Source organism: Anas acuta, chromosome 1, assembly GCF_963932015.1.
Source record: "Anas acuta chromosome 1, bAnaAcu1.1, whole genome shotgun sequence".
NCBI classification, from domain to species: Eukaryota; Metazoa; Chordata; class Aves; order Anseriformes; family Anatidae; genus Anas; species Anas acuta.
In genome coordinates, this window is record NC_088979.1 from 116,546,977 (window position 1) to 116,569,304 (window position 22,328).

General features: G+C 41.8%; 2 protein-coding genes across 8 annotated transcripts in view; both read left to right on the forward strand.

Moving 5' to 3' along the window:
• Positions 1-22,328, forward strand: part of TOMM70 (translocase of outer mitochondrial membrane 70) — a 286,607-nt gene that overhangs the window by 215,480 nt on the left and 48,799 nt on the right. The gene's annotated exons all lie outside the window — the stretch shown is intronic.
• The window catches only part of CMSS1 (cms1 ribosomal small subunit homolog), a 231,255-nt gene that overhangs the window by 146,299 nt on the left and 62,628 nt on the right, over positions 1-22,328 (forward strand). The window contains exon 1 of one of the 5 annotated variants that reach the window (XM_068695965.1): positions 16,220-16,300. The exons of 3 other annotated variants lie outside the window; for them this stretch is intronic. In XM_068695965.1, the coding sequence (XP_068552066.1) occupies positions 16,264-16,300 (37 nt within the window). In that variant the 5' untranslated portion in view covers positions 16,220-16,263. Of the gene's footprint in view, positions 1-16,219; positions 16,425-22,328 lie in introns of those variants that run through there. One more of the 5 variants, XM_068695967.1, reaches the window with a different exon arrangement.

Consider the following 22,328-nt stretch of genomic DNA (forward strand, 5'->3'; position numbering starts at 1 on the left):
CAGGTAGGTGGTACATGTGTAGGCTTAGAGACCTTTAGTCAAATACCTTCAGTTAAAAATTAAATTAAAAAAACTAATATATTTCTAAAATGTTGAGTTATTAAAGCCATATGCTTTAAAATATGAACACTAGTTTGGGCCGAATATGACACAGAGTATTTATGTAAGAGATTATTAGCTTTTCGCATTAACAGCTCAGTGAATTCTAGCATGCAAGCGCGGTAAAGGGAAAATGACTGGTGGTTGCGGAAGGAAAAGATTTAGGCTTTGAAAGGCTTGGAGTGAGAGCAGGAAAGGAGGAGAATTGAGGTTGGTTACTTGTAAGCAACAAATCTGACCACTTACTGACCATTTTTGGTAGTGATTGGTTTATTGAAGTATTAGATAACTATCTTGAGAAAGTAAACAGGCTCCATAGAATCATTTATTAAAGATGGGCAAAAGCAAACCTATAGTGACAATCAACATCTGTGTAGCGTTTAGGAGATGAAGAAAAACCTGTAGCCGTGCATGGTGCTTGTATGTAGTGTGGGAATCATAGAACAACCTGAGTTGGAAGGGACCCACAAGGGTCACCAAGTCCAGTGATTTAGGAATGATTAAGGATCTGAAGCAAATTATTCCTAAGCTCAGCATCTGCCGAGTGTGCCAGGTGTTGACCACCTTCTAACCATAAGTGGGTGGCCACCATCCTGCCCAGGACCTGCTCTGCTCCTGCCGAAGAAGGCAGCAGGAAGAAGAGCCCACAGGGCGCAGCGGTGCCTGCTGTAAACATTCCTGTCTGCTTCAGCCTGCCTATTGGTAAGCAGGACAAAACAGAGTCCCGGTTACAATCTTGTTTACCCATTCAACATGTTTAAGATATAAATATTTTTACTCTTTTTTTGGATATTTGTCAACCGCATCTTGGGTTCAGTGGGGGATTTATACTGTAATGCTTGGCAGCGGTTGCATGTTATGAGGATGGTGCCGTGAGAAACAGGATGCCCACATCCTAGCCTGTGCAAACAATCTGTCTACATTTTACTGCCATGCTCAACACTGTGGTATGTAAGTGCTTACCAAGCCCTTGGAGCTGCAGTGGCAAGAGCTGGGGAGGCAAGCAGCATTATCTTTTTAAGGATCAAATTCTGGGGCCTTTTGCTCTGTACCTCAGAAGAATTTTCCCTGATACCAGCAGAAGTTTTGCCTCTTGCCTGGGGTCTGAGGTGAAATTGCTCAACCACCTTTAAAGAGTCTGGCAAAGTGACCTTGTTGAAAATTGCATTAGGTACTGCACTGGGAAGGAGATGCAGTATTAATGTGTGGATCTGGAACTTTCAATCCTAAAATAGAAATAGGATGATGGCTGCATAAGAAACAAGTTATCTATTTTTAAGTGCATTTGTTGGGGACAGGCTGAAGGGCCAGACTAGTTCTGGGTGCTGTTTTGCTAAGCACAGTTCAAATCTGATCAGCACTTCTCCCATAGGGCTTGTGGACAATGTCAATGCAGACAAAAGAATGAGAATGGTGAAGTAAAATCAACTGTGCTACATCTATAAAATCAGATTAGTGCTATGATTTTTGTTGTTTGGGGGAAATAACATCCAAGAAGGGTTGTTTTAATGAAGAGGAGGAAAACCAGAGATCATGAAGGCAAAGCAGAAAATGGCAGAGCATATGGTTAATGAAGCTAAGACTAAGAGACTGAAAAAGGTGCAGGGCTCAGAGGAGGCAGAAAAATGAAGAGTAAGGGTAAAACAAATTAAGAAAAAGGCTTGTACCACATTTGTGTGTTTTGGAGAATGCATTCTGAATGCCGTACATCTGGGAAAGTGTCGGGAGAGGTGGATGGTAAATCTGTCTGAAGGACAAGCAGAACCTACTGGAACTAGTTGTTCCCATTTGATGAAAACTTGAAGTTGGGCATCTCTCTGTAGGCCTTTTTGTCTTTGCTGGATGAAGGTTTCACTTCAGAGGGCAAAAAGGGAAAACATGAGGGTCAGACAAGCAGCACTACACGTGAAGTTTATCCAGTTAAAAGCTGGTTCACCATTTTTCTGTGTGTTCCTGGCTCTGTTGCCTCATATTTAGGATACTTTGTGATCCTTCACTGTACAAGGCAGCTTTGAAGGTGTGCCCACAAATATTTGCAAGGAATATAGAAAGTAGTTGGCAATAATCTGATGGCCAACAATATTTGCAATGCAGGGTGAAGCTCAGGAAGGAATATTTTACCCTTTAGGAAGGCTATTTTACCCTTTTTTTCCTGGTCCTTCTCCCCCACCCCCACAGTCTGTCGTCCAGAATTCAGAAAGCCAAACAAATGAGGTGTTTTAGCTTCTGTTTTTCACACAAGTTATGCATCTCCTGTTAATATAGTGGGGAGGGTCTCTGCACAGCCTGTCTCCCACTCAGCCAGCACTACGTGTCCTTTGGATAATTGCCCCGTAACAGGGCATGTCACCTTTCCCCCAGATGTCTGCGCCAGGCTGTTGCACAAAATGGCGTCTTTCACCCTTCGTCACAGGCGGAGACGTATGTATTGCACTGCCACAGTAAACAGGCGGTAGTTTGTTTTTATAACCTTTTTTATAACCTTTGCCTAGCTACGTGTCAAAACTTAGAGTTTATCTGGGAACTTCATCAGAAGGCTGGGATGTTTTAGGCCGTACAGGCTTAGATAGCACGTCATAAAGTTGGTTGGGAGAGCAGGTCTTACGTGGATAGGAAGATTCACCATGACTGCGGCTTTAACTCACAGATTTCCAGTATGAAACATGTGAACTTACCCTGGAAGCTACCATGAGCTTCCAGACTCTTTTCTTCCCCTTGAAGTCCTGTGACCTCTCAGCCCCAGGGCTCAGCACCCATCCCGTTATGCCCTTTTTCATCCCTGCTTCAGTTTTATCTCTCCTAGCTTTACGCCTACTTCAGTGCAGTTGCCTCCTGCCCCTCAGCATCATGCAGACTCGTAACAGTGGATAACTAAACCTTTGCAGAGAAGCAAAGCATGCACGTTTAAGATACTGCAGTGGCCTTCCTTGTGGGTCCTATGACAAAATGCATTTCTATTTTTGCCTGTATTAGCTCCCCCCACCAGTGGATTTAGTAATGCTTCTTTTCTGTTTTTTTTTTTTTTTCTGCCCTGCGTATTCAAGACTCCTACATTGTGAGAATGCTTCAATTAGGAACATTCAGCCTGCAAAGCTAAACACATAAAATGGATAGCAGTGGGGGAGTTGAGTATTTTGTTTTGGAGTGGGGAATTTGGTTTTACAGGATCTAGGCTTCTGGCCTTGTGCCCATTGCAGAGGGGACTCATTCTTCCTTCATGCATATTCTGTCCAGCAAGTTGATGGTCTGATTTTGATGAAACAGGAATACAGCTAATAACTACAAACCAAGTCATCATTTTCTTGTGTGCGGTGCTATCCCTTAATGAGCTGTCAGAATGCCAGATGTGTTAAGAGGTTAACGGCTTAGAGGTATTCTCCTTGAGGGGAGGAGATGTGATGGAGCCCGGTGCTTTTGCAACCGAAGAAGGAGAGTTTTAGAGCCAGCTGTGGCAGTTTAGCTCTTGCTTGTGCCCAGAAGAGAAAGAAAGGTGATTTTCCAGTTTGTGCTGCCTCTTCCACTTACCCTTTCCGAGCAGCAAATAATCATATCGCCATAGCTAACTGTCAGCCAATTTACCATATTTGGATTCCAGAAATGAAATGCAATGTTTAGTTCAGCTTTGAATGGCAAGCAATTCCTTATGGAGCCTAATTGTTTTGTTTACATGTAGCTAGTTACTTACCATGTGGTAAGAACAATGGACTGACTGGATTGTTTAGCTCGTGATCAGAATGAGATAAAACATGGAAAACAGCGAGGCTGTATGTCTTAAACAGACCACACATCAAATCTCCTCGGCTGGTTGCAGTGTAGAAAGCTTGCTGCATGGTATATTGTTTGTCACATTTGTGTGACTCTGTGGTACAACTCACTTTCTAATCTTCAGCTAAAAGCAGGCGGTATTTCTCGGGCCTTTCTGTCTCCCAGGGACCAGCCCCTTTCTGAGAGTTCTCCAGTCTGTTACCAGACGTGTCAGACCACGTGCAGTGAACTTAAGACCATTGCAGGAGGCTTTGGTCTCATTTTTCCCTACAGCTTAGCCTGGATCTCTGTCATTTTGCAGCAGAAGGCAGCTGCTTGTTTTTTCTCTTCGGTAAGGAGGCATGGAGGTCCTTGGGGCAGCATGAGACGTAATTTCTTGACCAGACATACTTCTTGCATGGGATTAGGGAGCAAAAAGAAGGATGCTCCACTTAAGCCAGATCTCTGCCAGCCAGTCATGCTTGCTACTAAAAGGAGCCCTTTTACAAAGGGTGATCCAACCCCAGGAGAACACTGTGCTTGTTTTCCCCCAGTCTTCCAAACGCAGGCACTGTCCCATCATCCAGCATGACAGGAATACATGACACAACACATGTTTTCCTGCCTAAAACTTAAGATGTCCATTGGCAGGCCTGCTAGACTAGAAGAGACAAAAGAATTTTTTTTGCTCAGGACTGGAGCTCACGCTCTGATGGAGTCCCCTCTGTCTCAGGGGACAGTGGGGCTGGCGCCAGGTTTCCCTGCCTAGCAGAGTGCTGAGGGGACGTTCCAAAGATTTTCATCTGTTTGCTTCTTCATTTCACTGGTTGCTTTTCCCCTCAGAACATCTGAACTAAGTGTCAAAAAGAGGCTTGCTGAGAAAGATGAACAGTTTGTTCCTCAGGTGGTTTCTGTAGGTGGAATCGAATGCTCTCTTACACCTACTTGCACTTAAGGACTAGAGTAGGTGTTTTCTGTTAATATGACTGAAGTTAAGGAAGCTGCAGTCTTGGTAATAGGGGCATAACAGCTGAGCAAGCCTTCTTGCCAACCCTACAAAACAGAGACCAAAATGCTAAAGCCTCTCATTTTGTGAATCTGTGTGCAACTGGGAATGGATGGCCACTGAAAACATACACAAAAAGTTGAAGCTTGGGGGACTGTTTGTACTACTAACAGTGCCTAAATTATCTGTGATTGAATTGTCATCTGACTGGTATAATTGTGTGCTCAAATCCTGGATGCAGTTTACAATTGCCACCTTCACTTGAAGACATGTGAACAGAGGCTGATGGCCTTCAAGGGGGACTATATATCAACAGTTGTTACTCCTTACTCTCTAGGCTTCAGCACAAATATAACACAAGACAAAATTCTTTCCTCTGTGTGTGTTTGTGGCACAGAGAAACCACATCATGCACGTATCTCAATGAGACCATAATGAGAGTGGTATTCTAGACAATACTAAAAGTTATTTTAGTACCTTCTAAAACCTTCAGACTATTGAAAAAAAAACTTATGAAATCTACTGAAGATTTAAACAGTAAAAACCCCTTCCCTTCCACTACTGCCTGAATATAACGTGAGCTGCTTGTAGAGCTGGAGGCCTTTTCAATAAAGACTATTGCTTGTTTTGAGCTTACAAGCATTTACAAGTATGTTATAAATTGAAAGGCTAGCATGTCTGCTCTTGCTTTGTCAATCTTCTCCTTGTGTAACACAGATCCTAGTAGTCATCGCAAAACAGAACAAAACAAAAATTTAGAAATGTCTCCTTGAGAAGAAAGAAAATGCAAGGATCAGTTATATTTCTGACAAGAATTCAGCCTCTGAGTTGGGACTTCCCAAAGACTGACTTAGAAAACTTCTAAATATGACCCTCAGAGGTATTTTTAAGTTGTAGCTGTTCTGCGCTGTCGTACAGACTGATTTCTGTTATGCAGCTTCTAGCCTGAATATCCCACCTATTAAGTTGCCCTCCTTGGACAAACCTCTAGGAACCCCTGTGTTAAATAATCATCCAAGAAAATCTTTATTTTGGAAGACAGACTGAAAAAGATAATCTGTTTTGTCGAGTATTACCACACCTCTCCAAATATACAGTCTCCTCATCTGGATGATCTCATGCATATATCTGTCAGAGTTCTTGCTTTACTTTGAAACAGCAACTGCAGCAAAACAGTAATATATGTAATGTATAAAAAGTTCTTGGGTGAGATCCAGTACAAGCATCTCAGGGTGAAATCATTCTTAATATTATTTAACAGGTACTTGGTGTTTGGTCCAGAGAAACTGGTCACAAGTATGTATTCCTGAAGTGAATGGAACATGTGAGCTTGGATGTTGTGTGAATGTAGGGCAAGGAGATGTGGATCATAATTTGTCTCTCACCAAGAGTTGTCAGTACATTCCTCCTCCATTTTTGGCAGTGGATTGTTGGTACTAATATCTGCTAAACAAGTAGGAACTCTTCAGCGCTCCTTACCAAAGTAACCTCATCCAGATACTCCCTCCCTGCTCTTTGGGAAGAGAGGGAGAAATATTGGAAACCTCTGGCTTAAGGAAAAGCATTTGATACTATAGAAGTGAAGGCCAACTAACCTGCTGAAGCATCACAGGCTGGAAACCTGAATGTTCTGGCAGACATCGTCATTTTGGGAACTGAGCAGGCAGCAGTCTCGCAAAGTTGTCATGGTCTCTCATGTGGTAGGAAGTGGCATTGCTGCCCTGAATACAAACATCCTGAATGAGAAAATGAACAAAGTAAGTAGTGACTCCATAGAAGTAAATACCTTGTTGTAAAGAAGTAAAAAGCAAGGTAGCAAGCAGTATGAGTCCTTTGGGAAAAGGGCGTTGCTGTTTCCAATGAAGGAGATAATGCCTACCTATGATTACATCTAAAACCAAGCAAGCAAACAAACAAACCCAGCAGTTTTACGCAATTAATGTTTTCCAATTTTCAAAACTCTTGTTCTGGAGAGTTTTTGCAAATGGGTGATCCAAACCTGAGGCTGATCAAATATCTGATCTGCCTCCAGTCGCCTTGGAAATGGGGAATGCCTACTGTGAAAACTGTCTGGCCTGGAAGATCTAGGATAGAAGTTCACATGTAAAATAGACATTTCTCCTCATTTTCCTTGCTCAGAGTAGCAATTTGAGAGTCCACAGTGAAGTCCACACACGCAACCATGTACATACTGTAACAAGTACGTAGAGGTAAGTTGCTGTAATGAGAAAAAAGAAACTTGCACGCTCCATAATGGAGAACATGCACCCACATGATATTAGCTCCTTATTTATTCCGGTCAGTATTTGTGGGCTGCAGTAACTATGTTATATGTCTGTTCTTGTTTGCATCCATGGGAGATAATAAGATTGTACAGCAGATATATTGACAGAAGGTGTTTTGTTGTAGTGGTTTTTAAATTCTTTTGCCTTTCTTCTGTTCTCCATGCAGTCCACTTAAATTATCTGTGTGGTTTTATTCTTGTTGTTTGTTTGTTTGTTTTTGTTTTGTTTTGTTTTGGGGGGAGGGGAAGGCACATCTGTAAAGAATCCCTAAAAAATAAGGAGTTCTTTGTTGTATTCCCAGATCAATTTTGTTCCCTCAAAACATCTGCCTGCATCCACCCATACATGTCATCTTATTCTTTGTCCCTAATCTGTCTTTGATATCTCCAGGCATCCAAGAGACTGGCCTTTAATCTTTCTTGAGCTCTTGAGAGTTACTCAACAGTTGTGCAAAGCTTTTTTCTTTCTCCTTCTGTGAAGATAGCACAAAGTTAGGAGTGTGTAACGCGTCAGGCTTTTTGCTTTTGCCAGGGGCTGTGACTTGATGGGTTTGAAGATGGAGAGAGATGTTCCTCGCTGCATTCAGCCTAAGAGTCCTTTGCTCCTTCAGGCCTTTCAGGATTCTTGTTGCCCCACAGGGACTTTCTTCCCCAGCTCTCCTCACCCTCTATTGTATGGTGAGGTAGATGTTGTGAAATATACAGGGCCAAAATGGACAGTAGCCCAGAGAGATAGTAGAAAGAAAAAGGCCTAACACATTGTCTGATTTTCCTGCTTCTTGGTCAGGGGCCATTATGGATCTAACAGCTGATGATAACTGAACAGTTACCCCTCTGTTCCGGTTCTTCACTGATTGTTTCTAGAGAGATTCCAGACTAACCACCTCTGGCTTCGTTTCAAGATCATCATCTCAGCACTTGTGCTTACACAAAGGTAGGGTCCTCAACTTCATTCCGTGGCTTGATGTTCTCTTTCCCTGGAAATTAAGCAGTGTCAAATTGAATGTGTGCATCAGTGCTTTCTTTTCCAAGACGCACGGTTTGGTTTTAAAGAGAAATGCTTGCCACTGGGGCAGACAATGTGCTAGGTTTAAGTTCACTTCAGAAAACTTTTTTCTTGGAGTGGCTCATGTAACTTGTTAACACACAAGAAATTATTAAGCTTTCACTTCCTCCACTCCCATTTCCTGTTTGGATGTTGAAAGGAAGCCTTAATTGCTAATTTGTGATTAGCCAGCAGCCCAGAGTGAACTTAATCCTGTGGGTTTGCACGGTACTTGCCCATGCACATACTGCCTCTCTCCAGAGCAGGCTGCCGGGTCTCACGTTTCACGGTGGGAGCTGTAAACAACCTGCTCTTCTTCCTGTGATTTCACCGCTTGTGTTCTGCTAGCAGAGGTAGTGCCAGCACTGGAAGAGACGTGAAAACATTGGATGCTGCGAGAGAGTCAGGAGTTTCTTCAGTCTTGCTTGCCCAGGAGATGGCACTGTGCAATAGGGGGATTTTTACCTACGGTGGTGGTGGTAGCGTGACAGGATCGTGGTGGCTTGAGGTGTGACAAATGAGTGAGATTCTGGACTCAGTAAGGGCAGAATGACCTCTCTTAGGTCACAGCACTCTTTTCTGTGGAAAATGTATTGTACTCTGTGTGCTGTAGGTAGGTTGGGTTTAAATCTGCTTTGCCACCCCCATGCTAGGGAACTGACCTTCATGTGTACTCTAATGTAATCAGGACCAAAGCTGGGTTGGCAGGTGAAGTTAAATTTGCCACAAGTTAAGCTATAATACCTTTAGAGCAGCTTTACCTCCAAGGTTTTGTGCGTTTTTTTTTGTGTCCTCCCTTGACACTTCCCATCCCTACTGACAGTAGAGCACAAACAAGAAGTATGCACAATGTAGTATTTGCCTGAAAATTACAAGGTTTTTGGGATCCCCTCTAGGATCCTTCTTTCTGTCCTGGGTTTGGTATGCTCCTGTTGGCATACCAATTGGTTTGGTTTAGTGCTGGTAAATAAAACCAAGGGAACTTTTTAAAATAATCTATGGCCCCACCTGCAAATGCCTGAACTACCTTGTGCTGTCAAATGCAGGCCAATGTGGTTGAGATAAATCAAGAAAATCTGGTTTGTCTTCCTTTTTGTAATGTTCATAAGCTTGAGACCATTTCCATTTCTCCCTCCAGTAACAGCCTGAGATTGGGAGCGTGTACAAAACCTGAGGGGGCTTCTGGTCTTGGAAGGGACATGCTGCTTTATAAAATCTAAGGAAAGCTGTTTCACCTTCCAGTTTTAATTCTGAAAAAGGTAAAAAAGGGTAATACTTTCTTACCACACAGAGGTGTTACAAATGTGTTCATAATCTACTTGAAAGCTAGAAATACTATGTGAATGCTAAATATTTTTGTTACTACTAATTGAATCTTAAGTGGCCTATACATCTGCAACAAAGGCTTCTTAGCAAACACATGCCCTTTGAAATAGCCTGACCCCTTCCACTTTTTCAGAGACATTAATAGTTTCCTGGCTCAGCATTTTAGGAAATGTCGTCATAGTCTGGAGGAACCAATAAAAACATAAGTCACCTATTTTGTCTGATCATTTTATGCCAGGATATTTGAGGCTGGAAGCTGTGGAGGGGTAGGAGGGGACTCATTTATGTGGGTGGAAGATGTAAAAGTTTTAATACCGTTTTAGTATAACTTTGCATACTGAGCTTCTAGAGTTGTGTGAGAACTAGTGCTTATGGAGTTCACAGGAAGGGGCTCAAGATAGCTTTAGCAACTAGTTAGCTAGTTTATTCCCTTCCTAAACCATATTGCTTCAGCTCCTGATGAAAGGAATGACATGTGAGCATTTTGCTGGTTTCAGGCTTGCATTGTCCTTTAATAGAGGCAAGAGAGCACTCAAAAAAAAAAAAAAAAAAAAGAGGGAAAAAAAAAGGCAGTGCCTTAAAACAAATGTTGGTTAAAAAAATGATGCAAAAATGACTAGTGGGACAATAGCTTATTGGGTATGGTCAATGCAGCCTGTTTCCCACTAGTAGAAAATTCAATTACTTACATTAAGGGCTTACTATATAAAAATCGCAGTGCAAAGTATTGTAACATGACATTATGAAAAACAAGCCATGATTGTCTGTCACAGGCATGCAGTGACGCTGTGCTCCTTTATGAATGCCAGGGCTTACAATGGGCCGAACCCCACAACCCTTACATGGCTCTGATTCTCTTCTTACTGAGGCAAAGCCTCCAGCAAGTGCCTCGGTGAGTCCTGACCATAACCTCTTGAGAGCAGCCACGCACAGCAGCTTTTCCCCTGCTGTGCTGTCTCCCCCTGCAAGTTTCCAACCACCCCTCAGAGGAGTGATCTGTGTTGTTCCTGACTTGAACTTGGTTTCATGGACCCAGAAAAGATGACCAGTCCCCATTGATACTCCAACTCTTCCCAAGGTATCCTCCAGAGATAACCAAAGTTTTGGGAGACTGCACGCTGTATTTTCTCTTCTGTGTTCCATGGGCATTGGAGACCAGTTTAGTGTTTGTCGGTAATCTAGAGTAACTGAAGGATAACGCTTACTTCATCCTCCGCAGCTATCTTTTTGGAAAAGAGCTGCAGCACTGAGAGAGACAACCACCACTGTTCAAGCTGCACCATGATGTCGTATGCAGACTCTCCCCTCCTTACTCAGCCCCCTGACTAGAAAAAGTAAAGAGAGAGTCTCTTCACCTTGTGCCATAGCCTCAAACAGAGCTGGTGTGCAGGTGTCATTCACTAGGAATTCAAATTGTGTTTAGGCTTCAGTTCATGCACTGCAGACCCACGTTCAAAAATCCTTAAGGATTTCTGAAAGATGCAAAAAGAAGGCATGGTTCCTGAGTTACCTTCAGATCAGAGCCCAGCCTGAAGGGGAGATTGCTACTGATCTACTGCTTTTACGGTTTATGAATCAAACAAGGTGTTACCGCAAGAGCTACATGTATATGGGAGGCCAACACCCCACAATGAAGTCTGATGTTAACTCTCACCAGATGTCTGTCCCATGTGTTTTTTGGAGGCTTTTTTCTTGTCCTCTCAATTTGATGTGCCAAATACTGGGTCTTACTTTTTCTCCCACCCAAGCAGAGTGTGAGTGAATCAGCCCAGTGCTGGAGGTGCTGTAGCCTGCTGCTTTCCACTCACAGTGGCCACTTGGAGATGTTGCGTTTAGATAGCAACAGTAGCTCACACTTTCTGCTTGGCCAGAAGATGGTGATTATCCTTTTCTTCGTCCTATGTGTGTTTTGTCAGGTCAGGCCTAGATTTTTCCCTTCATACTTGGCTGTGCAATACCCCTGTCATATACTGTCATGCACTGGAGCTGTTCCTGTGTGCATGGGAGTCCCCTGGGTGGCAGGATCCCTGAGCACTGCATGACACCAGGGTTGTTGCTCAGCCCTAGAGCACCATGCTCTGTCTCCAGAGCCTTTAAATGTCTTGGGACAGCCAAGCTGAGGCATGTTTCTTTCCCAGAGTAACACCACTGTGTCCTGAAGAATCACAGGCATTGAGCAGGAGGCATAGGTGAAGGGAAGTACAACATTGCTCTTGTTGCTTATCCCAACAACAAATTCAGCGAGAAGTGCCTGTGGCAGGTGTTCCTAACAACTATCCTGGGGCTCCTGAGGTTGCCAGACTCCGTCTCCTATTGCAGCCTGCCATGCTCTGATTTCATCTCAGTTAAGTGGGTGTAGGCCTCAGGGAAGCAGAGAATTTTGGCTTTTTCTCTCATCCCTGCTCCTTGATTGTCAGGGTCTGGGAAAGGAAGAGCTCTGCTCACTTACATAGTTCACTCATTTGCAGCAGGGAGCTTTCTGATTTGTACTGACGTGCAGTTAAACTGCCATGAGCTGTGCAGGTACCTGCGCTTTCAAAATAAATATCTCATTCTTTCATCCAACAGAAGAAATGTGACCTAAACAAGAAATAGATTTGAAACAGCATCTATCATTTTTACTTTCCAACTTGACCTCTGTTCCCCTCAGGGTTGTGCTGATAGCCAGATTTTATTTTATTTTTTTCATGTACTGTAGGTATTTAAGAAATAAATAATTTTTAAAACAACAGTGAAACTCTCCCAAACTAAAATTATTCAATCCCACCCAAAGAGATTAGTGAAACTGAAACTGGAGAGCAGACGAAGGCCAACTATTCCTTACACTGTATTCATATTCTGGTGTGTTAACATACGATTTGGCGATAGCAGCCATGTGAAAATGAATCTGCCCCTTCTGTTAGGCTGAATACCCTGTGGTCTCTGTGTTTACAGCAGATGTGAGGACGAGGCCTTGTCTTCAGATGTGTCTGTGCAAGGCCCAGAACACTTCTGGCTCTACGTAAGTAGTAATAATAATGAGGCCAGAACCTCTCTGCCAGCTAGTGAAATGAAAATGCTGTACTTCACAGCTATGTCATTGGAGAATTATATTTCATTAGAGCTGATATTAAAAACCGTGATGTCAGTTTTGAAATGTGGCTGACTTCAAATTTGCAAAACACATAGGAAATTTTTTCGTAATGTGTTGTCACTTTAGAAGTCTGGCAGTCCTTTAGGTTCGCTCATAAAAGTTTAAGCTCTCAAAAGGGGAAAACCCCACGGCTGTTCTCCCCAAATTTTAAAAGCTTCACTCCTACTGCAAGCACTGTTTTTATAGCGCATGTGCAAGTAATGTTCTGGATGCTTTAAACAGCAGCAGTGGTTAGGACCCTCAAACTGGAGAGCTTGCTTGAGTAGTCACGAGAAATAAGGTATTTTAGGCATTTAAATGACAGCTTTTTAAAAGTTGGTGAGCAGGATAGAGAATAGCGGTCTCAACTGTTACTGGTTATTAAATGCACAAGTCTCTTCTTTTGCCTTTTCTTCCCATTCGGTGGCTTACAGACTTGCTTTTTTGGGAATAACTCTGTGCATAGCAATTACTTTGAGTTGGTTTCAGTGGGTCACGAAGCAGCAGAGCAGTTCCCATGTTAATGTTGTTTTCACAAAATTCTGAAATGCTTGTAACTCAGGCTTGTCTGTCTTAGTCATGGTAAAGACGTGGGGTAATGAGTGTCAGCTTTTCAAAGTTTCTCACTTGTAAGACTTTTTTTAAAGGGAAAAAGTCTATTTAGCTCTTAGCTGCTTGTTAGACAATATTTAAATTGCTAATGCAGTCTGTGAGTAAGCCTACAACTGTTACAGTTAGATTTATTGTGGGAGATGTAAGTAATACGTTATTCTAGGTGGGTTTTTCTGGTTTGGGTTTTTGCTCAGATGTGGAGAACTTGTGAACATGCATACGTTGTAATTTGCCATAATAGAAAAATACATTATGGTTAAACAAGCATATCCAGGTTGTTTGTGGACTGAAGATGTAATGATGGCTGGTTTCCTACAGATCTGTGTCCTTTTCTGCTTGGGTACCGGGAGCTCTGCAATGGCCTAAGCTTCACACCGTGTTCCCTGTCTGAAGCTCCTCCAGGCAAGAGACCAGTCAGCAGCAATGTTGGTGCTGTATCACCAAGCAGGATGTATAACAGCAGAGTTTGCCTATTTTTAATTCCATGCATGCTCTGATCATAATCTTCCTTTGTCTGTACTGACTTTTCACCAGATTTTTAGGAACTTAATATTTTCAGGACTTCTCTCTGCCTTTTGGAATTGGCCAGCAGTGGTAAGGGACAACGTCTGACAGACCGTTGTAAAACATATCACAGAAGGTTTGCTTCCTAAGGAACCAGTCTCAGATCACCCTCATAAGTCCATTCTTACAGGTCTATCCAATTGTGCACAGCATTGCTGACAAATTTGAGCAGTGAATCATAGCAGCATGAAAGCTGTTCAAGCAGACAGTGGTGAAATGCAAGGTAATCCCTGAATGGGCAGATTTAGCTGTTTCATTTTGAATTTGTCAGCTGATTTGTATGAGCAGGTCATTGTCTCCAGGGTGAAGGCAAGCAGTGGGGTGGCTTGTGTAAGGTTAGATCAGCCTGTGGGGTTGGGGTCTAGCTAAGGGTGTTGGTGCTAGGCTTCTCAGTTCCAAGGGGAATGGAAGTGAGACGGGTTGGATTTGGAGAAGTCCTCAAAGTGTGCATCTGCTCAGTTGGATAACTTCGTGCGCTCAGGGACTGTAAAACTAGGGACAAATACCTTGTTTCTCTCTTGCTTTCTCTCAAAATAATAACAAAGGCATTGAAATACTCCCTGGAAGCAGAAAACATTTCAAGCTTTCATGGATATGTGGTCAGCCGGCTCTTGCTTATTCGTTCCCTTTATAAGCAATGCTCTTAATTGGGTGAAGTTGCTACTCCTTGAGGTCAGTGTGTGTATTTACTCGTGCAGTTGCCATGGCACTAGTAAGGCAGATATCTTCAGTAGATGTATTTGCACTCTTTTAAGATGTGGGGTTTTATTTTTAGCGCTATATTTGTAACATGATAATGGTTGTGGTATTCTCCATATCTCACTGAAGCAGCCCTTGTTGATGTTTCTGCATTTGTTTCTCATTTGCCATACAACAGTCTGTTTCAAGTGCCAATGCTTGCATCCATGAGAGGTAGTAGCTCATAGGGCCTTTGTATTTTGGATATTTTATAGGTTAGTAGACACTTATGGTAAGAGACGTTATGTCATGGTTGCAATCTTATATAAACATAAACTGTAGAGCCTAATCTAGCAGCTTTTAGTACAACTCAATAAACTTGGCTGAGCTACCGCTTATCTTCTAAGGAGGTGCCTGCTGCTGATTTAAAGGCTTCAGGTGATGGAGAATCTAACATAGATTAACCATACAAGTATAACTAATAACTCGTTACTGAGCTTTGTCACTGTTTAAAAATGTAGCTTTACTTAAAACAAAGCATAGCAAAGCAACAACAGCAGCAGCAACCACAGCCAAAATCAACCATCTTTTTTTTTTTTTTCCCCAATAGTGAGATTTTTATCATGTTGATAGAAATCAAATATCTCAGTACTTTAGCTTTTACTTTTTGCTATAATAAAATTAACTTTTGGAAAGCCTGAAAGGTTTTCCAATTAAGATTCACGATTTGGAGTTTATTGGAGTTTCTAGAAATGAGTCGTTTGTGGAGTGGCCTGAGACACGCTGACACCGATGCTGAATCTCAGCTTTCCCCAGCTGTGCGTACGCATTACTTTAATGACACCTGTAGCCAGAATCCATGAGAGTCCCACAGTTTTACCACATGATGTTAGTTTGCTCACTGCAGAAGAAACTGTATATTGTAATGAGGTTTTTTGGAAGAAATCCTGAAGGCTGTCACACTGCATATATGCAGGATTCAGGTGTAAGATAGAATTGAAACAGCAAGGATTTTATAGAATTTTTTAAGTAGGGTTTTTATGTTGCTGCTCCATGGTTAGCCCCACCAAGCAAAGCAAACCTGTTGTGCCTTTTTATCTTGCTGTTTGTGTTTATTTTGCCTCTTTATTTATTTACTTATTTTGAGTGGCATCCTCTAAGAGTTGCTGGTGGCTGTCTCTAAAGCCACTGGGAACTTTGGAAATACGTATCAGCTTTGAAGGAAATGATGAAAATGGAAGAGGTCCACAGCTACCAAAACAAGCTTGGCTGTTGCTAAGTCAAAAGAGGCTTGTAGAACAGTTCGTCAAGATTTTAGCAGTGGATATAACAATGCAGAAGCATTATGTGCTGCTGCAAAATGCTGTTGTTGAGAATAACAAAAACACCTTTTTCAGTTTCAGTGGTGACAGACCCAGAGGCTGGGTTAGGGGTAGCAGCAATCAACCCCATCCTTCTTATGGGGTATCTAAAATTTAACATAAAAGGAGGGTTGGAGGGATGCAAAAAACTGCCCCTTCTGTTTACTTTGTATTTTCTCTTTGCTGGAAAATATTTTGTGGCCTCTAAATTAAAAATAGTTAAAAATGGAACTACTTCTCTCAACTGTTTCTTTAACCTTGTTAACCTGAAGTCATCCCTCAGTATTTGTTCAGGCAGACAACTCAGCAATAACCCCTTTACTCTTTGCCAAGTGGAGGCTATTTAAAGAAGAGGGAGCTGGTGTTTTGTGTCACGCCTCTTCACATTGGTATGTTCTCATGGGTTGTTTCTTTTTTTTTTATTAATTTATCATGAGATGGTCAGAAGAGACTGTTTTTCCCTATATAGGTATACAACATCTTCTGAACTCAAGACTGGTTTTCTGCCTGTCAGGATGCTCAAACATTGTTCAGGTTGATAGAAACTTGAGGGAGATTGAGAACCAACCCAAGCTCAGGCATGGCTGAGGCAGGTGGGTTGGCATCCCTTTCTTGGATGAGCCATTTCCCATTGCAGATATAATCTGAAGGCTATTGCTGTTTTGTTCTTAATTTACATGCAGTTTATAAGACAGTTCTTGTATTTGTTTTGACCATGTGTTCTTGGACAATTTTTCAGGATTTGGGGTTTATCGCTGTTGCAAAAGGCTTTCATAACAGTCTTTCTAGTGATGGTTGTCTGTGTTTATTTAATGTTTATTATTTTGAAATTTATATACATCACTGCCATTTCCTGGCAAATTATGAAATGGGCTTTCCAGGAATCAGCGTTGTTGGGGTTTTGGTGGTTTTAGTGGGGTTTTGTTATTTGTCATCTTCTTAAATTTAAATTATTTATTTATTGGTAAAGACAGATTCTTAATCTTTTCTTTTCTTGTGTGTTGTTTAAGTGATAGACCATTATATGAGATGATACAGAAAATCAATAAATTTACACCTTAATTCGTGTCTTCAGGGAGCATGCTATGAACAGACTCTGCTTGGAAAACAATGGGACTGTGCTCTCAGTGAAGAGATAAGTTTCCAATTTAAGAAACAAAGTGAAAAAACTGCAATTTGTCTGAAGGCACTTGAGGCTGCCTCTTTCCTTGCTTCTAGGCAAGCAAGGTAACCCACTGACACGCAGGTAAACAGGCATCAAATAGTATCTGTAGCCCCTGGGACCTAACGCAGGGTAATGCTGTTGCTTATTTGCTTATATAGGATTCTCGGTGTCCCTGGATTTCCAATTCTTGCCCTCTGAGCTATACTTGAAACAAAATGCTTTGCCTAATCCTAATGAAATTGTTGATGACTTTTAGGATTATGGTGTAGCTTTGCTTCTTTTATTTATTTTTTTTTTTTCAGCAGAGCCTATAGTCAATGGTGGAAGTCAGAAGAGCATCGCACTGAAAAATGTTTTGGCTCTTGAACTTTAAAGAAACACTAATGTCAGCTCAGCTGAGCTCTCAGATTCATGTTTGGCAAAAGAAAGATTACATAAGCATAATTTTTTCCCCACAATTTGAAAGAGTTGGTCCCTGTAACTTCATCAGGCTTCTGTGTTCAGTCCTTGGTCAGAAAAGGAAAAGCGCCTTTCATCCAGGGTGCAGTCAGCAAGCCCGGCTTTGCTGGCCCAGAAGGGCCAATGTCTTTCTCCTCTTCTCCCACAGTAATGCCTTGGGTCAGCTGAAACGATCTTGTGCATCAAATCCAGCTCATGAAGTATTGTTTGGGCCAGGCTGAAGGTACGCAGGGTGAACATTTGAAGAATTCCAAAGTTCTAATTTAGTGTTAATAAATTAAGAGTTGGTGACTGCAGAAAAATGCTTACTGCACACCCCTCTAAAAAGAGGGGTATTGGAATTCAGAAAATTCACCTTTGCGTTTAGCTGGAATTTATTTTCATGCTTTCTGTGAGGATTGTTTGGTCTGATCTTGATGCCTCTGTTTGTGTTTCTAATACAAATGCCTTTCATTCTTCCTCTAAATTATACCAAATGCTCAATAGGAAGAGCAGATGTTCGCCAATTATACAGGAAAATAAATTGAAAAGAAAATAAAAGCTGGGAGGGTGTTTTAGATGCCAGGTCACTCTTGCACAGGGAAGGTCTGTTAGGTTATGTGAGAGCAGACAAAGGCAAGTGGCGTGCTGCAGCTCCTCCCTGGCCATCAAAGAGGCCATCAGCCCACCAAAGGCCCAGGTCCATAAAGCTGGAGGATCACAGGGGCACAATGGCAGGCAGGAAGCCAAATTAAGGATGCAAAGGAAGGGACATCTTGTCTGGGCCCTTTCCAAGGCTGTCACAGGAGAGCCTCAGCCCCAGGGTCCAGGTCTGAACCCCATCAAGATGAGTCAATGCCAAAGCACCTTTTGGACTGAGGGGGTTTGCTGCTAAGGTGCATGGGACACATGATGGGATGGAGGGCAAGAGCATTTGGGGACTGCACAGGACTTCTTATGAGATGTTAGGGGAGGTACCAAAGGCAGGTAAAGGGTAAAAGTATCCCAACTGAGAGATGTTAGAGACTGGCAACCATGTATGCTTTTGGGTTCTGTACAGCACTAGTAGCATTAGAACACAGCTCCTGTCTCTTGATGGGCATGCTTGCAACAATTCGTTGCAGAAAATGCAAACATAATGTGTCTATGAATTCCAAAGATTGTTGAAATAACATATGCTGCTTACTTTGCAGCTGCATGCAACCACCTCTTTCCTTGATCATCAACTAGTTCATCTCTTCAGAATTTGCCCAGTGGTAATTTTTATTCACCACTGCTCTTGGAAAAGCATCTGTTAATCATGGTTATTTTCCTTTCAATTTTAAAATCTTGCTAGAGTGGATGACCTCCACTCATTTAGAACTTAAAAACGAAAGTAGCTTCTTTGCCTCCTGTTGCCATTTTTCTTCCTATCTCACCATCCTTTAAAGGAAAATCTTTCAAAACAAGTTTTTAGCTTGACTTTTCCTCCACTTGAAAAATAAAAATTCTGGCTGTTAAATAAGAAGATAGAAGAAGCAGAGTTACATGGAGAAATTACGGCTACTTTGGTTACCAAACCAAAAGGAAAATCTGGACAAGCAGAATAAATTAGTTTGGAATTTGGCCAACCTAACACTGGGTGAGGATGGACAAGTTTGTATCTTCTAAGGAGCCCAGTAAGTGGCTAAGACTTGAGTTTTATGTCTTTGTCAAAAGAAGACACCCTGAAAAACACCATGGAGGAGGGAATATGGAAGAAGGAGGGCTTTCATTGTTACTTTAGTAAACAGAAGTGCTGTTTGTAAAGTACTGAATCTTAGGCATTGGTTTTAATGCCATGCATGACGAATTCGCCCGTGCTCTCTTGCTGAGGTCAGATGAGGTGACTACATACATTATAATAACATTTTTTTTATTTTATTCTTTGAATGGTTTGTGTAAGCTCCTAGATGAGAGTGCTTTAGTGCAGGGCTGTCTGTTTAATAACACCCCATCAGGTGCTGATGTTAAATCTGGCTGCAGCTTTTGAAGGGTTTTGATGATGGATTGCCTGGAATCTGTGAGCTCTGACCTATGTAACAATGTCAGTTTGAAGGCTGTCTTTACAGGCATACTAAAACTATTAGATCTGGTAACTGAAGCAGCATGTGAGATCCCATCATTTCTCTCAGTGCCTATGTGAAGGCCTCCATCTCATCATGCCCTTGTGGCGTTTGTTTTCATTCTAGCAGTGGAAGCTGAATTTGGAACAGTTTTCACTGCAATTGAGAAGTCCCTCAGGAGGGAGCTCTGCAATAGCTTATTTAAGGGGTTAACTCCTTGATAAATTACACAGTCAGCTCTCACTTAGCTCTGCTGGCTACCTGGGTTTTAGATTAGCAAGATTATGTCTTCTCCTAACATCCTCTGCTTCATCACATTGTTGTGAAAGGTATGAATACAGAGTGAAGGCTGAGCTAATGGCAGTGCCCACTGCACTTTAAACATGCACCCGCTTCTTATGGAAATCTAGTCACTATTTATTTTCAAGAAATAATATGGCATGGGTGTGCTTTTGATTAATTTTATGTATGGTTAGTTTGCTTTATGTTTCAATGTTGTCTGGTCATCTTCTCTCAATTTGCCAGCAAAATGAAGAGTTGACTTAAGACAGTTCTGAGCTGAGTCCTGAACTTACGTTTTCATCTTCATCTACCTGAACTCTTTTGCCTTCAGCGTGTTAAAACCTGTAAAATTAGAAACCCAATGGTGGTTTGCGTGTTTGTTTCTAGTGTACACTTGACATTAGCTTTCTTTCCACAAAAGAGAAATGGCTTGACTCTGAAATAAAAGAACCCAGTTTTTAGGGCCAATAATCAAATGTTTTATTTTCTGCTGGAAAAGTCATAGAAAGAAACACCAGATGAAATATTTGCCTCTTTTGGAAGCAAATAAAATTATTTAAAAATTGTAATAGAACTGTATTGATAAATTCTGAAACTAGAGTTATAGGATCATTTGACTTTCTGTTCATATTTTGTGGGTACACTTAAGGCCCTTTGAGGCAAGTACAACCACATGCAGGAACTTACTTAGTTTTGTGTTTTGACTTTGAGTCTTTCAATACATGGAAAGTTACCTGCTCAGCAAGATTGTCACCAGTTGGTGGCTGCAAACAAAATGTGCAGTTCTTAGACTTTATTATCAAATGAACTTTTGTAATTTAGTCTAAATCAGGAGAATGAACCACTCAAATTGATTTTTTGAAAAGTGCTGCATGGAAAGTAGGTAGGTAAGATTTCCTTTAAAGAGTGTTTAGCCCTTGAAAAGTTTTGTGTTTTTTTTTTTTTTCTTTTCTTTTAAATAATTACAACATTAAAGTCTGTTTGCAATCTGAGAAGAAGTTAAAACATAACAGCATTTTACTTCATGTTGCTATATTTTATTTTTAGTTTCACATCTCTTCAATATATTGACCACTTGCTTTTACCACCAGCTCAGCAACATTTGGGTGAAAAGAACTGGCTAAGCTGATTGGAGCAATGCAAGAAAGATTAGTTAATAAAGATCAGATTTGGATGTCAGGGACATCTTATGTTTCTGTGCTCATTTAAAGACAGTAGCATTGTGGAGGTGATGAGAGAAAATATTCATCAAATGTGTCTTTCTTCAGTTCCTTCATCTTTGAGTTTGTAGAAGCCCTCTCAGACTGAGCACAAGTAGTGATGTACATATAAGCAATGACCTTAGAACTGATGTTGCAGTTTCACCAGATTATGGAAGGTCTACTCCCTCTCATGTGAACCAGTTGTTTTTGCTGGCAATTTGAGTGTCTGTTTATTCCTTTCCATGTCTTAGACCTTTCACCTTCCCTGTTCACCTTTATCAACTTACAAAATAGTGGAGCCAGATTGCAGAAGGCATGTGAGCATCACTCAGACATCCTCTACCTTACCCGGATCCACGAGTGCAGCAACCTAGAAAGATGAGTGTTGCCTGACACTGTTTAAATTAGTACGTAGCTTGATGTAAAGATTGTGTCCACAATGACAAAAAAGCATGTTGCATCCTGCTTTATTGAGATTGATGATATGCTCAGCAGAGATTTCTATTCCCAACTTTATCTGGGTGCAGGCTGAAGAAGAAGGAAGCAAACTCTGAGAAGCCCAAAGCATATCTAAGGCACGTGAAAGTCTCTCGGGGGTTGCTTTCCTGATCTCTCTGTTTTGTCTGCAGTTCGTTGAGGCCAGCAGGTTGGCAAGGACTTGTCATAGCACCAGCTGGGCACACACCCAGGCTGTGGGGTGCTGGGGCCGGGGCAGAGGGCTGGGGGTGTCTCAGAGCTGCTGCAGATCTCTGCAGTAATTGTGGTGTTGATGCTCAGAAACATACTGCTCCCCGGTCTGTGGGGTGAAATCACCCCATGGTTCTCCCATCGCATTCCTTTTACATCTCTCAGGATCCACTGACTCAATGTTAAAAAAAGACTTGCAACACATGCATCTATTCAGTCCCACTCTATTTTGTATGTGACTCAATCTGTGGAGTGAAACTCATGGCATGAGTAGGGAAAAGCTACTATCAGAGGCACTTTTTCCTCTTAGACATCGTCTACCATTATTGTAGGCAGCTTATCTCCATTGTGTCTAACTAGCCTTCTGCTTTTCTTTTTTGTGGCTGGGACACAGTTCTTGTTGGTGATCATATACTAGCTGCTTTTATTTCCCTTTACCTGAAGGATGAGAGGCAGCAGGAAGTATTCAGCTATGCTGAGAGAACAATTTCTGGGCTCAAAAAAGAAACTAGAAACCCTTCTAAGAAATGAGTAATTCTGTTTTGTTATCCCTATCCTTGGTGAATGCAGATTACAACTTATCCCCATATGCAGTGCTTCTGCTGCGTTGTTTGGAGCACCAGCTTCAGAGCTGCTGCT